Here is a 16,590-nt window from a genome sequence, read left to right as displayed (position 1 = left end):
TCGGCAGGTGGAGCACGCCCAGAGGGTCTCTGTCCTCAGGGAGTTCAGTCCTTTCAACTTTGACTAGAGCAACAGGTGGCTGCACAGGTCGCCTATGGTGCAGACGCCCTCCTGGCAAAGCGGTCACTTGGTTCAGGCCCTGGAGGCAGGAGCGCACCTGAGTCAGCCCACTTCCGGGGAGGGAGGCCCGCAAGGCCCGCCCCCGCCGCCCACCCCCAAGTCCAGCCCCCGGGCTCCCACCCTTGTGTACCTGGGCGGTTCCATTCCCGGGAGTGCGCAGGGGGTAGAGTGACCCAGAGAGCCACCGCGCGCCGGGTCAGTTGTCTTCGGGAAGCCGAAGGCATGAGCTTCGTCCAAGTTCATTTTGTAGGTTAGAACTCCCCCAGTGCGAGGAAAATGGACTTGGAATAGGGGCCGGGCGCAGCACGCACCCTTCTCGGCCCTGGTGCTCGCCGCGCCCCCTACTCTCTGGATACTTGGGAGGGGACGCGCGGGCACCGTCGCTGCTAGACGGCCGCGATGGCGCCGGCGGCCAGCGCGTGTGCTGGGGCGCCTGGCTCCCACCCGGCCACCACGATCTTCGTGTGTCTTTTTCTCATCATTTACTGCCCAGGTAAGGATTGGGGTCCCTGGTGCTGTGGGACGGCGGGAGGGCGCTACCGGAGGTGGATGGAGGGCTGTGGTTCTCACCGGCCTTGGAGGACCCGAAACCAAGTGGTGGGGAGTCGTGAGTGATGGTTGGTGCGGGAGTGCAGATTAAAGATCTCCAGAACCCGCCTGGTTGAGGAGACCCCTGTGTGCCCAAGGAAGGGAGTTTCTTGTGGCGCCCAGTCCGGTCCTCCGCCTTTGTCGGAGATAACAGGAAGTGAAAACTCTGGGGATCTTAAGGCTGAGCGCTGTATGGAGAAGGGGACCCTTTGTGGTCAGGAGCAAGGCCTCCCGATCGTGAGATAGGCCTGCCATTGGGATCTTGGACGCACCTCAAGATTTCTAAGTGTTGGGGTAACGGGGAGAGGTCATTCCCGGACTGGATCAGGCCAAGAGCTCGAGAAACAGTGCCCTGGCTTGGAGTGGGTGTGGAATTGGGGACTCCCCACCCCACCTACATCCCTGGTATCTGTAGAATGGACTTTTGAACCTTAAGTCATCTTCCGCCTAGATTGTTGAATGTTAGCTTAAGTGGGGGCCTAGGGGTTCCATCTACATTTGGATGTGCATTTTGAAGAGTCTCTGGGTAGGAGGATGTGGACAGAATATTCTAGGGACCTAGCCCGGATGGCTACATACTTACCACTTTTCAGCCCCGGAGGTGTATAAAATGGGCATGATTATCAGATCTGCCTCGCCAGTCTCGGGGATTAAGGAACAATATGCTAGGTGCTCTGAAAGACTGCATATACTGTCTAAGTGGTGTGGCTCATTGCTGTTGTGGTACCTCCCTGGGTTTATCTATCCCTGCTGACTATACTCTTCTTCTCAGACCGTGCCAGTGCCATCCAGGTGACCGTGCCTGACCCCTACCACGTAGTGATCCTGTTCCAGCCAGTGACACTACACTGCACCTACCAGATGAGCAATACCCTCACAGCCCCTATCGTGATCTGGAAGTATAAGTCGTTCTGTCGGGACCGTGTTGCCGACGCCTTCTCCCCTGCCAGCGTGGACAACCAGCTCAACGCCCAGCTGGCGGCTGGCAACCCCGGCTACAACCCCTATGTGGAGTGCCAGGACAGCGTACGCACTGTCAGGGTGGTGGCCACCAAACAGGGCAATGCTGTGACCCTGGGAGACTACTACCAGGGCAGGAGAATCACCATCACAGGAAGTATGTGGGGCAAGGCGGGAGGAGGCTCTGTGGGTGGTGGGAGTGAGACTGTTTGAGGGTCCTGTCCTAAATGGGCCGATGAAGGAAGGGATCCTTCCATTTACCCACCTGGCCACCCACTCACCCATCCACACATTCATGCATCCATTCACTTGCCTACCCACACATCCATCTACCCACATATCACCTATCCATCCATCTATATCCTTCCATCCCATTATCCTACAATAAAGCCCAGACTGTATACCAAGTTTGTTCTAGGCTCTGGGAACATAGAAATAAAACCATCAAATAACCCTCTTACAGAGTTTAGGGTGTTATAAAGGAGACGGACTAAATACACAGTGTCAAAGGCTTGCAGATAGAACAACAAAAACTGAGTAGAGATTAAAGTGAGGATTTCCTTTATAATACTAAATTGCCAGCAATAAGAAGTAATACTTTAACCAGCTGTTATAGCAAACCTATAACCGCAGCACTTGCAGGGCTGAGGCAGAGGATCTTGAGTTCAAGACCAGCTGTATGCAGTGAGACCCAAGGCCTGCTTTAGTTTGGCCTGGAGTGGGTTAGCTCAGATAGACCACACAGTAATTGAGTAACTCCATTCTATTATTGTCATTTTTTTCAGAGGTCCCTAGAGTCAAGCGTCTTGCTGGAAGTTAACAGCTGAGTTTGAATGCCACCACTGTAGACCCAGTCTCCAATCATTCATTCATTCATTCATTCATTCTTTCTTTCTTTCTTTTTGTTCTCTAATGGTACTAGATATGGATGGAACTCAGGGCTTGTCATGTCCTAGATAGAGTTACATGGCTAGCTCTACCTCTAAGCCACGTCCCCAGCCCCTCTCTGGGGGATCCTGGGCAGGGGCTCTACCACTGAACCTCACCCCCAACCCTTCGGGGGGTGGGGTGGGGGTAGGATTCTAGGCTGGTGCTCTACTACTGAGTTATGTCCATAGCCACTGACTTGATGTTTGTCAAGGATCGACTGTGTCCCTGGTGCTCTTAGAAGCATTTAGAAAAGGGTGGTGAGTAGAATAGCCCAGACCCTGTCTCTGCCCCAGGTTGCCTTCTAGAAGTGAGACTGGCGGTGAGAAGACCTAGGAAGAGCGGGCACACCTCTGATCCTAGCATGGGGAAGGTGGAAGTAGATAACGCATTAAAACCACCTTCAGCTATGTAGCAAGTTGGAGGCCAGTCTGGCTACATAAGTGCTTAGCTCAGGGGTTTATTTAAAAAAAAAAAAAAAAGGTTTTGGAGATTTCAGATAGTTTTTACAAGCTACGAAGAAAATAGCTTTGGGTGATGTGTGGAATGACTGGGTGCGCCATCTTCGCCAGCATGATTTTTGAAGAATCCCAAGGATGGAGGAAAGCCATAGAGACAGCAGTGAGCCAAAGATGCAGGTTTCCCTGGGTAAATGGAGGTGTCCAGGATTTGCCTTACATGATTGGTTTTAATTCTGTGTGGGAGCACAGGAAGCGGGTGGCTCTTGACTGTAGAATGTTCCCTCTGTCCCTGGCAGGGCGCAGGTGAAAAGCAGGGTCCCAAGGGATCAGACTTGCCTTGAATCCCCATGGAAACTCAGCTCTAAGCTTCCGCTGCCTGTGAAGCTGGGGAGAGAGCGGGCTTCTTGGGAACTCCCACTGGGCCTAATAATGATCAGGACATCATCAATACAGAGAAGTCCTTGAAGGCCGCCTGCAACTAGATGTGCAAAACTCAATAATGTTCGTCAGGATATATCCTGGGGGAAACCTCATAGCCCACAGCCTTCTAGCTGGCTTATCTCAGTAGTGGTACTTAAGTTCCAGTAGCCAAGAGAGCCTCCCTTCTCTTCAGCTTTAAGGACAAAGTATTTAAGAGGTTAGTATCCCAGAGGCCACCTGCTCTCCTACTTTTTAAGAGTGAAAGTAAGTGTAACCTGTCCCCAGCTACTCAGGAGGCTGAGACAGGGGTATGTATGCATATGTGTAGAAGTTCAAGGTTCAAGGCCATCATGGGCCACTTAGTGAAACTTTGTCTCCAATAGTGAAAAGAGGATTAGGATGTAGCCGGGTGGTACAGTGCCTGTCTAGTATGGTTGAATGGCTGATAGAAAAAAAAGATACCCATCTCCCAGGGTCTCCTTTCCACTCCTCTTGCTTTGGGAGCTGTGGGTTATTATAGCAGAGGGCCTAGTGTTAACTTCCGCCGGCTGCTTGGAGCTATTCCCCCCCCCAACCCCCTTGACCCCATTCTGAGCTGTCTGAACAGGACCCTGAGGGCCTCTGAAATCATGAGGCATCCCTTTACTGTGTGTAAATAAGGAGTCAGGACATAGGCCAGGCTCTGTTCCCACTGGAGTATCTTGGTGTATCTTGGCCTCTCACCTCACACATGGAATCATTGTCCAGCCCCTGTGATCTTGGGGGCCAGCAGGGACCAGGAACAGGGTGTGCCCCACAGGAAGGAGGTGGGCCCAGGCCTCAGGAGTGATCAAAAGAAGCCGGAAAGCCTCCCTTTTCATGGGTTCTGCAAACATCTGACGGGCCAAGTACAATATAGCAAGGCCCAGATCTGGTCCTGGAGGTCCCTGGTTTTAATGTCTGGCCTATGTAATCATTTCCCATGGCAGGGGGTTCCTGTTCACGCCTTCGGCTTTGGGAGAGGTCAGGAAGGAGTAATGAAAACCATAGGCCCATAGGAGAAGAACAGTTGGGTGAGCACCACAGCCAAAGAGCTTTCCTACCAACCAACCCGTAGGTCCCGGGTCCCCTTGAACATTGAGCATCTTGGTCCTACAAGAGCAGTGCTCCAGTTCACAACACCCGACACCCACTGTTGGACCGTAGACACCTAAGTGGGAAGTCATGAGTTCAGAGAGCAGTGCAGCAGAAAAAAAACAGGAATATTTAGGGCAGTCTTAAGGGTTCTGTGAAAGGCTGGTGTCTACGATAGAGGGGGATCTGTGCATAACACAACCGCAATCAACAACGGCTTGAAGCCTGACCTTGGGCTGGGAGTAGTCTTTGCCTCGCCAAGGTTACCCCGGGCAGCTTTCCCAGAGCTGTGCAGCCCCCGCTTCCATGCCTGGCACTTGCTGTCACTCCTAGGGCATTGCCCTTTACACTGCTCCTCACCATTTGATAGGCAATACGTGTTTTAACTCCAGGAAGGTTCTAGAATCTTCTCAGGACTTCTGAACTGTCTGACTACTGAAGAACTCTGCGAGCTTTTGGTGTCTCCAGGAGTTCACTCTGCAGCCCAGGCTGGCATTGAACTCACAGTCTCATGCTTCAGCCTCCTAAGTGCTGGGGTTAATACATCTGTGCCATCACATCTGTGCCACCACATCTGGCTCAAACTTTTGTTTTTATAGTTAACAAACTACCCTGAGTTCTAGGCCAGCCAGTCTCAAAAGAGAAAATCAGCCAAAGAACTGAACATACCTTTTATGAAAAAAAAAAAAATCCAAAACTAAAAAAAGAATTATTTAAATGAAGTAAGAGGTGGCATTGTTTTTTAATTTTATGTGTCTCCTTGGCCTAGCGCAGTAGAAGCAAGATTTTCCAAGCAGCTTTGGTCGGCTATGAGGTCACATGTCACATGGAAAACTCTTTTGAACGTTCCTGAGAGGTTGAGGGGGAAGGCTGTAAAATAAGTGTGGCCTTAGGATCCCCTGCAAGGGCCAGGGAACTCCAGGGTACCACCCCCACCCCCACCCCACCCCCTGCCACACTGTGAGAATCTCTGCTTTCTAAGGAGGGTTCGTTACACGCTTCCTAGAATATTCAGTGCATTCTCTGGTTTTTGTTCATTGCGGTCCAGGGGTTGAGGTGATCTCACTGTAGTCCAGGCTGGCTTCAAGCTTTCTGTCTTTCTACCTTAACCTCCCCAGAGCTGGAGACATCTGCCGCCATACCCTCAGCCATGTTGAATGCCGCATGAATAGATCTGGTGTTTATTTGATAACCAGGTGGCTAGAATCTTGGGACAAGCAATGCAAAGCTAAGGAGAGGGACAGCCTTCCACAGAATCAGAGTTGGCTGAGGCTGACTCCGTTCTTCTGCCGTAATGTTTGTCAGAGGTGAAGACAGAATTAGCATGGGAGCAGGGTGAACGAACAGCTTCAGTGGGCAGGAGATGGAAGTTGAGGTAGCCAGGGGGTGCTTCTCCAGGTTTAAGCCTGACTAACCAAAGGAACCTACCTGGAGGGACACAAAAGATGAGCTGAAGGCCACTGAGATCGTGGGGGTGACATTGACTAGCTAGTATCCAGAGAACCTGTTGAGGGCTTTGCGGGCCTGGGGACTGTGCTTGCATGATCTGGGTAGAGTCTGGAAAGGGCTTGCTTTCTCAGGAAGCCTTAGCGCTTAATAGCTGGTGTCTCAGTGGGTACCACGGATTTAGGCACCCAAAGTTAACTGCTATCATGGGTGTGGTGGGCAGGTTGTCATACAGGCTCCTGGGCCCATGGGATCAGGTGGCGGCAGGCAGGCCATCAGGAGCCTGTGGCAGAGAAGACCAAGGTTATGACCCTCTGGGATTCTGTTGGCTAAGACACTAAGATAGAGTCTCTAAAACAGAGGCTTCCCTGTCCCGGCCTTGCTAGGTTGATTAAAGGATCTAACTAATTAGGGCCTGAGGAGTATAGAGGAAACCGGATGTGCTAAAAGACTTTCATTAGTGGTGTAATTAGCAGGCACCTTGCCTGGGGCTGCTTCAGACCAGAGCGTCCCCAAGCCCTGGGACTGACCTGGAATGTGGGGACTGAAAAGGAGGAGATGGGCTTGAAACTGGGAGTATCTGGGAGTGTCGCTGGCTCTCCCACACCCACTCCTTGGTGCGCAGGCATCTCCTATCTGGGATCTGGCCTAGTTAGCTTGGTTGCCTAGCTTTGCACACCACCCTCAAGGCCTGATGATGGGAGATCAGACTTGGCTTGGTAAGAAGCAAGTGTCTAGGATGAAAGCAACAGGTTCTGGAGGCAGACTGTCCCCACCACTGGCTGGATTATGTCATTGCTCCACACCAGATGTCTCACCCCCAAAACCACAATGATCGTTATGTTCACCTCCTAGACTTGGTTTGGGTTTCTTTGTTTTATGTCAGTCCTGGGGATCTAAGTCAGGCACTCTGTGTGCTAGGCGAGCATTCTACCACTGAGCCCCAGGCCTAGCCCATGTTTCTTTATTTTGTGATAGGACCATAGTACATAGCCCAAACTGTTGTTCAGCTTGAGAATACACTGCCTCAGCCTCTTGAGTGCAGGATGAGCAACCTGTGCCACTGTGACGAGCACCCAGACAGAATAGTACATAAAAAGTAGTGTGCTCCTGGATGAATGGTTTCACTTTAGCTGGTAGGTACTTGTCTGAAATCCCAGCACTTGGCAAGTTGAAGTGGGAGGGTTTTTCGGTTCAAGGCCAGCCTGGGACACAGAGTGAGATACTGTATCAAACAAAGAAAACCTAATGATTTGATACTTATTTCTGGGTATAAGTGGTTTTTTGCCTGTTTATGTCTGTGCCTGCCTGGTGCCTGGGGATGTCAGGGAGGAGATTGGATCCCCTGGAACTGGAGTTAGAGATGGTCGTTAGCATCATGCGGGTCCTGGGAGCTGAACCCTGGGTCCTTAGCAAGAGCAACAAGGGCCTCCTAACTGATGATCCATCTCTCCAGCCCCAACCAATGATTTACTTTTGATCCCTCCTTAAGATGTAGGGGGCTCAGCCCCTGATGATCTTAAGAGTACCCTCCCTGAGCTGCCTTTACACTGTCTCCTCCTGACCCAGATGCTGACCTGACCTTCGAGCAGACGGCCTGGGGAGACAGTGGAGTGTATTACTGCTCCGTGGTCTCAGCCCAAGATCTGGATGGGAACAACGAGGCGTACGCAGAGCTCATTGTCCTTGGTGAGTGAGGCTGGGCTCAGAGGGCGCTGGGAGCAGGGGAGCGGGAGCTGGTATGCCCTTTGTCCACTCTTGTGTGTCCACCCTCTGTCATCCAGCTGGGCCCTGTCGCCTGCTTTGCTCCTTCCCTTGCGGCACTGCCAGTCACTTGGGCTTCTCCATGCCCTGCACCCCAGATAGGACCGTTCCTAAATCTCAGGCATTGTAAACCAGCCAGAATCAAAGTTAGAGTGAGCTGAGGAATCTACCTCTAGCCAGTCTCTGGTTCTAAACCACACGGAGGCAGGCGTGGCGGCTTATGCTTTTAATCCTAGCACTTGGAGGCAGAAGCAGAGGCAGGTGCATCTCTGAGTTTGAGGCCAGCCCAGTCTACATAGCAAGTTCAAGGACAGACAGAGCTACAAAATAGAGAGACCCTGGGCAGAGTTAATTGGTAGTAAGAACTTCCCTGATGTGGGGGTCTGTTGTTTTGGGTCCCTATGGAAAGTAGTGGCCTGCTCACATGAAATCAGTAACCTTTTCACTGTCCAGGGCTACTTAGAATACCTGATAAAAAGTATGTTATAGTGCAAGTTGTTATATTGTCACTGAGGAGATAACAGCAAGAAAACAAGTCTGTACATGTTTATTAAAGTCACATATTTTGAAAGGGTGGTGGCCCATTTGAGAGGCTGAGTCAATACAATCAAGAGCCCCAGGTCAGGGGCTGGAGAAGTGGCTCAGCGGTTAAGAGCACTGACTGCTCTTCCAGAGGTCCTGAGTTCAAATCCCAGCAGCCACATGGTGGCTCACAACCATCTGTAATGGGATTCGATGCCCTCTTCTGGTGTCTGAAGACAGCTACAGTGTACTCATATAAATACACCTTTAAAAAAAAAAGTTCTAGGCCAATCTTGAGCCACATAGTCCCTTTCAGAATGACCTAGGCTACACTGAATTTCAGGCTCATCTGAGCTACACAGTGACTTTCTAGCTAGCGTAGGCTAGCTGTTTAAAAAGGGAGTAGAGGGGAATTTTCTTTTTAATATTTCCAATGTATTCTGGTTCTGGAAGTCTAGCTATATACCTGAGGTTGGACCTACCTTCCTACCTTCTGCCACATCTCCAGGGTCACAGTATACCCTGAGTCCCTTGTCCAAGCACAAATTTGTCTTTTGCCCCGGGGGGTGGGGGGGAACGGTTGTAGGCGACTTAAGCAGTGTGTGAAAGTTTTGAGTGTGTCTAAAATGTGACAGGGGTAGGGTAGAGCGTCCTCAGGGTCTCCAGTCTGGCCAGGTGGCTTCCTTGCCTGGGCCAGTCAGAAGCCAGCTTGTAGTCTTTCATGCCATGTGCTGGATGCCAGAGAAGCTTCAGCCGTGCAGTGCCATCCTCATATGTAAACAAGTGCCTGGTGGGAACAGGTCCAGAGGGCTCAGGCCACAGCCCAAAGGGCAAATGGTGGGGTCGTCCCTCCGATGACCTCGGGACCTCCGTTGGCATGTACTTTCAGCAGTTCTTGGAACCACTGAGGACCTCATGAATTCTGTGCCATGTTTGTAGTTTCTACCTAGTTGTTTTTAGTATTAAAATTGAACTAGGATTTTTTTTTCCTTAAATGGGGTCTCGCTGTATAGCCCAAATTGGCTTAAAGTGGCAACCCCCGTATCCCCAGTATCTCGACCCTCTTGAGTGCTTAGATTATAATTATAGCACGTGTCACTACAACTTGTTGAAACTCAGAAGCTTTTAAAATCCCAAGATAATTCAACTGGGAGATGGTAGTTATCAAGGTGGTAGTGTTGGTGTGTGAGGGAGGGAGCCTGTGCAAAACCCAGCTGTGCTCTCCAAGGAAGAGGGAGTATACCTACTGTCATGATACAAAGTTTTGGCTTCTTGAAGGAAGTTTTTGTTTCTTGTTTATTGTGAGCCAGAGTCCCATGTAACCTTCAATTCATTATGTAGCTAAGGCTATTTTAAACTCCTAGTGTTCCTGCCTCACCCACCAAGTGCTGGGATTAGAGATATACACCGCCACGCCCAGCTGCCAAGGGCACGTATTGGTGTGGAGTGTGAGTGTGAATTTGTGTGTATATGCACACTCTCCCGATACAATGCTTGTTGGGCACAGGGCCTCTACCATGCCCTAGAGAAGGGTCTTGAAACTTACGTGTGTGACCTGATTTGTGAACAGAACTCAGATCTTCCTGGGTCACGGAACCAGGTCCATCTATGATTTTAATGTGCCTTCATGGCCCTTTACTCCACTGAAAATAATACTGTGGGCTGGAGTGTAGCTGGGTAGTGAAGTACATGCTTAGCATTAATGAGGTCTTGGGTTCAAGCCCAAGCACTTCAAAAATAGATACATTGTATTTTACAATTGTGTCACTATAAAGAATTCATTGTGATATACTTGGTATCATTTCTTTGTACTTTACTATTTAACTTTTAATGTTTATTCTTTGATAATTTCATACAGGTATGTTTTGGTTACATGCATGTACATAACCCACTCCCTACCTCCAACTTGCCCCAGATACCCCGAACATGTTCCCCTTCCAAATTCATTCCTTTTTTCTTTTTTTTTAATAGCCTACTGAGTCCAGTTATTATTGACTCTGTGCTCACGGGTATGGGGCCACTCACTGAAGTATGGGCAAACCTACAAGTAGCCACAGATTCCCCTTGTAGCCCTAAGTTGCCCAAAGTTCCTCATTTTGAGCCCTGAGGGGTGGCTCATGCCTATAATCCTAGAATTCAGGAGACTGAGGCAGGATCGCTTCAAGTTCAAGACCAACCTGAACTACAGTGTGAGACTGTTTAAAAGAATAACTTTTTGGTGGGCTCTAGGGTTCACATACTTCGCCTAAGAGGACCTGTGTACGTGGGAGAGATGGAGTGCCAGGCTGAGGTCAAACCCTTAGCATCCATGGTGTATGTGATGGGGCTCCTGTGGCAAGGTGGACGGTATACACCTCTGGCCTGGACTGTCCTAAGTCACCATTGTCTCCTTTACTGTTTGGGACATGTTTTCCACTGACCAGTTGAAGCTAGCTGGTCTTAAGGGCAGTGGCTTGGGCTGGCGATGGCCAACATAATCTTGTTTTCTTTTTTTGTCCCTCCAGGCAGGACCTCAGAAGCCCCTGAGCTCCTACCTGGTTTTCGGGCGGGGCCCTTGGAAGGTATGGGGTGGAATCCCTGGTGGGGCTTCTCTTGCCCCCCCCCCATAGACTGCTTCTGTTTCTAGTTACCCTCCCTACCCCCCTAACTACTTCTCGCTGGAGACCTCCACTAAACCTACCCCATTCTGTGACATCTAGTGGCCTGGCTGTGGGCTTGGGGTGGTCTGGGCTGGTTGAAGAGGTTCTGGGGCATAGGCAAAGGACTCGAGTGACTGGTGCCTGCTGTGTTCTTCTGGGTATGGGCTGTGGCTCTTTCCCCTCCTGAAGGCTACTGTTTGTGTTGCTCCAGCCAGACTCCCTCTTGCTCTGCGCTCTGTCTATTTAAACTCAAGATAAGGTCTCTGATGTGGGGACTGAAGCAGGCTGTCCCGGGGTATCCCTCTGTTGCTATGCCCTAGTCTTGGGCACAGAGAACCAAGCTGTAGTTGCAGGTTCTCTGAGGAGCTTTGCAGATAGTCCCCTGTCCCAGCGCTGGCTCCATAGCACCCTGTGAAGACTGGGGGCCCTGTCCATCCCTGTTATTCCTCAGCCCACCCAGCTCAGGGACCATTCTTCTTCTTCTGCAGATTGGCTCTTTGTGGTCGTGGTCTGCCTGGCAAGCCTCCTCTTCTTCCTCCTCCTGGGCATCTGCTGGTGCCAGTGCTGTCCCCACACCTGCTGCTGCTATGTCAGATGTCCCTGCTGCCCAGACAAGTGCTGTTGCCCTGAGGCCCGTAAGTGCCCCTCACCTGCTACCCCCACTGGAACTCTGCTGGGCACATTAGCCCGCCTTCCAGATTTGGAGAGTAAGGCAGTGTGCACAGCAGACCGTGTAGAACCTGTTACTTTCCATCACTGTTCACTTACTTTAGCTTTTAATTTCCTGTGTTTTGAGGCTTCTCTTATTCTTGTGTTGGGGATTGAAGCAAGGGCCCTGTGCATAGTAGGCAAACACTGCCACTGAACTACAGCCCTAACTTGTGAGGTTTTTCCTTTGAGAGGCTAATTTTATGGCTGTGGCTCAAAAACAAGACCACCAAAAATAATCATGCCCAACATTCCAAGATATTATTGTAGATAATATCACAGGAAGGTAGAAGTCTGAGGCTAGCCTGGGCTACACAGGATCCTGTCTCAAACAAAGCATAAACCTCACGTGGAAAGGTAAGTTTGTAAGCTAAGCAGCACACAACCACTCAAGCTGCACATCTTGTGTAGAGCCTCTGTATTAGATATATTCCTCACATCCAAGTGGATACCTGTGGAGGGTTGGGAATAGGAACTGGGTAGAATGAAGACGTAGATACATAAAGCAGTGGAAGAGAGGATAAGAAAATGGGTAATTCCATCTCTCGGTGCCCTTTAATTCCCCCCTGGGAGGCTGTCTGGGTACCCCTGTACCCTGGTACATAACCCACAGAAGAGAACGGGCCAAGTGGGGCTTGGAGGCCAGCTAGGTACCTGATGGGCTGATGAGGTTATAGCAGAGCTCTGCACAACAGGAACTTGGAGGTTTGCATGTGGATAGCATTTGGTGGGACCCACATAACAGGCACCACACCTGCCCCTGTTGGACAGTGCTGTGAACTGATACACAGGTCGGGGGGTTTGTTGTACACTCTGTGTGTGACCTGAAAGCCAGGCTCCCATCTCTATTAGGGTCCCAACTTCTTGGCTTCCAAACACTAAGAGACAACTGTGAAGGTGCCAGGATGAACCAGCCAAGCTGTATGCTTGAACCACTACTCTCAAGGAGAAGCCTTCCGTGCTCTGACTGTCCTAACATGGGCTGTGGGTCCATATTATAGATGTGGATATAGAGAACCCCAGGAGCTGTGAGCACTAAGACTGGAGCTGGGTCCATCTAGACTCCATTGTCACATACCTAGGAATCCAGTGCTTCCCCATGGGAGTTTCTTCCTGTCTTCTCTGCCCCAGTTCCTTACTGCCTTATTGGAAGTATTAGCCTGCTGCTAATTATAACCCAGCCAGTCAATTAATGAAGGGACTCCTCGTGGAGAGAGCTGAGCACTTAAGTTTTCTGCTCCCAAATTAGAGGAAGCCTGTAGGGTTCCAAGAAGAGTCCAGTAACTTTTGTATTGAACAAGCATGCTTAGCAAGCACTCTGCCACTAACCTATATCCCAGGTCTCTTTTTACTTATTTCAAGACTGTCTTCCTAACTCAAGCTGGCTGGTCTTAAAACTCTGGAGCCCTTCAAGACTGGAGAGATTAGCTGGGTGTGGTGGAGCACACCTTTGGCCCTGGTGCTCTGTGCGTTCGAAGCTAGCCTGGTCTACAAAGCAAGTTCCAGGACAAGCCTGGGCTGTAACACCGAGAAACCATGCCTTGAAAAAGCAAATAAAGAGCTCAGTGGTTAAAAACAAAACAAACAAAAAAACCAACCAAACAAAAAAACACTTGCTCCCATAAAGAGGGCCAGAATTTGATTCTCAGTTCAGCACTTCCCACTTCAGAGCTATTGTATTCCTCTGGCCTCCACAGGCATCTATACTCAAATGCACATATCCACGTCCACAACCCCCAACACACACACACACAAAATGGAAGTCTTAAAAAAAAAAAAGTCCAGGGCTAGTAAGGTGGTTGGTTCAGTTAGTAAAGGCAGCAGCTCCAAGCCTGCAGCGGAAGTCTGATCCCTAGGACCCCTGTGGTGGATGGAGAGCAAATTTCTGCAAGTGATCTTCTGACTTGCACACACACAATGAATGTGAATGTGAATGATGGGGAGAACACCCAGCCTCTAGCCTGAGGACAGTTCACCCTTGAACTGTCAAGCGAGACTCAGCCGGGTGAGTAAGGCCAGTAGTTAGAAACCCGCAAGGGACTGCATTACTCTAGGGTGCAGGCAAGGTAACTTCTGGGGCTCCCGTGTGTCTGCCTTACTCCACTTACTACATCTGGGAGGTGACAGGATGTTATGGACCCAACAGACTTGACTTTCCCACAGTACAGGCTAGGCTGCCCAGCTTATGGGGACAGTAGCTAGCCCAGAACAGGGGCTTTATATAATGACAGTGACTTTGCCTACTAATGCCTTTAGATACAGACCTGCCCTTCTTGGTTTATATGACGGCTGAGGCAGGAGGACCTCAAGTTCAAGGTTTATCTTGGCTACAGAGTTTAGGGTTCTTCCTCAGCCACTTAGGAGTCCTTGTCTCAAGAAGGGGGGAAGGGGCTGAAGTTGGGAATGTAGTTCAGTGGAAAGACACTTAGTCCTAGTACCCAAACACAGACTACTGCTCTGGATTTTCACATGAAATCTTTCCCTTGTCAGCTGTTGGCAAACCACCATGTATGGATTGGGCCTCTGATGTATCAGTGTACACCGCTGTTCTCAACTCCATGAGAAGTCAGATAGAACGTAGGGTGAAGGCTGTGTCCCTAGTCTAGAGTACTGCATGGGTGGTATGGAGGGCAGAACCATGTCCCAGAATCCCATTCCAGCATGGGGCCACACAGCTTCTGATCATGCTCATGCCATTCTGCCTTCCCAGTTTATGCTGCTGGCAAAGCAGCCACCTCAGGTGTGCCAAGCATCTATGCCCCCAGCATCTATACCCACCTCTCTCCTGCCAAGACTCCGCCACCTCCGCCTGCCATGATTCCCATGCGTCCTCCCTATGGGTACCCTGGAGACTTTGACAGGACCAGCTCAGGTGAGGCCTTGGGGAATCCAGACAAGAGGTGGGATGGGGCTGGAAGGGAGCATGGGAGATTGGGAGTGCCCAACTCTGCTCCAAATGGCAAGTGTCACTGATAACCAGTCTCTATTAGTTGGTGGCCACAGCTCCCAGGTGCCCCTGCTGCGTGAAGTGGATGGGAGCGTATCTTCAGGTAAGATGCTGTGATTTTGAAGGGGTCGTTGCCTGGAGGGTTGATTCACATGCACATCCCCTCCCAAACCAATCACCTTGTTCCTCTCTTCAGAAGTACGAAGTGGCTACAGGATCCAGGCTAACCAGCAAGATGACTCCATGAGGGTCCTATACTATATGGAGAAGGAGCTAGCCAACTTCGATCCTTCCCGGCCTGGCCCTCCCAATGGCCGAGTGGAACGGGGTGAGCTGCAGACCTGAGTCTAAAGGGGATGAAGCATGCTTGCCTGTGGTGCTCCCCGGGGAGGGTGTTAGTGTATGGGTGACAAGATTGGACCTGTCTTAGTACCAGTGATATCTCCCTTCTCTACAGCCATGAGTGAAGTAACCTCCCTCCATGAAGATGACTGGCGATCTCGGCCTTCCAGGGCTCCTGCCCTCACACCCATCAGGGATGAGGAGTGGAATCGCCACTCCCCTCGGAGTCCCAGAACATGGGAGCAGGAACCCCTTCAAGAACAGCCAAGGGGTGGTTGGGGGTCTGGGCGGCCTCGGGCCCGCTCTGTGGATGCTCTAGATGACATCAACCGGCCTGGCTCCACTGAATCAGGAAGGTCTTCTCCCCCAAGTAGTGGACGGAGAGGGCGGGCCTATGCACCTCCGAGAAGTCGCAGCCGGGATGACCTCTATGACCCCGACGATCCTAGAGACTTGCCACATTCCCGAGATCCCCACTATTATGATGATTTGAGGTCTAGGGATCCACGTGCTGACCCCAGATCCCGTCAGCGATCCCACGATCCTCGGGATGCTGGCTTCAGGTCACGGGACCCTCAGTATGATGGGCGACTCTTAGAAGAGGCTTTAAAGAAAAAAGGGGCTGGGGAGAGAAGACGCGTTTACAGGGAGGAAGAAGAAGAAGAAGAGGAGGGCCACTATCCCCCAGCACCTCCGCCTTACTCTGAGACTGACTCGCAGGCCTCGAGGGAGCGGAGGATGAAAAAGGTGAGCCTAGACCCTTTGACTTCAGATCTTCAGGACGCCTCTTCCTCCAGCCCGTACAATTAACACTTTTTCTTTTCTCCTTTGCAGAATTTGGCCCTGAGTCGGGAAAGTTTAGTCGTCTGATCCCACGTTTTGTTATGTAGCTTTTATACTTTTTTAATTGGAATATTGATGAAACTCTTCACCAAGCCTAATAAAATTCCTGATCACAAGATCTAAGCCTCTTGTTTTGCTGCACGAGTTGAGAGGAGGGGGACCAGCAAAAGAAGCGGCCAGACAGGCCTTTAGCCTTCTTCATAGCCAGCCGCCTAGAGTACGTGCCCCTTGCCGCCTCCGCCCTGCCCCGCCCCGACGTGCGCATGCGCCTTCGGGAGCGCGCGAGCGCGCAACCCGGCTCCCCAACCTCCGGGCTCCTATACGACCTACTTTTACAGTCTTCAAACCCTGTGCCCCGGCGATCTGAGCCCCGCATCCGTGTTGCCGGCCTTCCAGCCGGGCCTGCGTTCCAACCGGTGGTGGTCCCGTGTAGAGTCCCCGGGCCTATGTGTGTGTACGCGCCCGGCCGTCACCAAAGACAGACAGCGCGCGCGTTCCCTAGGGCCTGCCCTCTCCCGCGCGCGCGCGCGCGCCCGCCCGCCCCGGGATCGCGCCGTCGCCGCCACCGCGCGCGCGCAGCTCCAGTAAAGGAGGAAAAAAAAAAAAAAAAGGAAAAAGAGAAGGGGGGGGGGTGATAGAAAGCGGCGGCAGCTGCAGCCACAATCCGCCGCCGCCGGACCGGGCTAGGCCGGGCGGCGGGCGCGGGAGCTGGCGATCTGGGCAACAGGGCGGCCGCCATCCGGGCAGGGCCCTGTTGAAAAAAAAAAAAAAAAAAAAAGCTCAAGTCGCG

The 16,590-nt window shown here is 51.2% G+C and overlaps 1 protein-coding gene across 6 annotated transcripts; it reads left to right on the top strand.

The window, feature by feature from the left end:
- The first annotated feature begins 223 nt into the window (after positions 1-223).
- Lsr (lipolysis stimulated lipoprotein receptor) lies at positions 224-15,923 on the top strand. 6 transcript variants are annotated; one of them, NM_017405.2, is made up of 10 exons: positions 224-613; positions 1,481-1,825; positions 7,605-7,724; positions 10,826-10,882; positions 11,449-11,595; positions 14,379-14,540; positions 14,659-14,718; positions 14,812-14,943; positions 15,073-15,704; positions 15,792-15,923. In NM_017405.2, the coding sequence occupies exons 1-10, from the start codon at positions 520-522 to the stop codon at positions 15,825-15,827; spliced, it is 1,785 nt and encodes a 594-aa protein (NP_059101.1). In that variant the 5' UTR covers positions 224-519; the 3' UTR covers positions 15,828-15,923. The 6 variants fall into 6 exon arrangements, with proteins under 6 accessions (NP_059101.1, NP_001157656.1, NP_001157657.1 ...); NM_001164184.1 differs by lacking the exon at positions 10,826-10,882; XM_011250631.3 differs by lacking the exon at positions 15,792-15,923 and having other exon boundaries at positions 229-613; positions 15,073-15,785.
- Positions 15,924-16,590: the final 667 nt, after the last annotated feature.

This window comes from Mus musculus, chromosome 7 (assembly GCF_000001635.26).
Source record: "Mus musculus strain C57BL/6J chromosome 7, GRCm38.p6 C57BL/6J".
In the NCBI taxonomy this organism is placed as follows: Eukaryota; Metazoa; Chordata; class Mammalia; order Rodentia; family Muridae; genus Mus; species Mus musculus.
The sequence above is the reverse complement of the archived record's forward strand: the minus strand, read 5'-3'. Positions and strand labels throughout refer to the sequence as shown.

Coding starts and splice junctions, on each gene's coding strand:
- Lsr (XM_011250631.3), top strand. CDS start 520: ATGGCGCCGGCGGCCAGCGCGTGTGCTGGGGCGCCTGGCTCCCACCCG. Junction 1,826..7,604: donor GAGAATCACCATCACAGGAA/GTATGTGGGGCA, acceptor CTCCTGACCCAG/ATGCTGACCTGACCTTCGAG. Junction 14,541..14,658: donor CTTTGACAGGACCAGCTCAG/GTGAGGCCTTGG, acceptor AGTCTCTATTAG/TTGGTGGCCACAGCTCCCAG.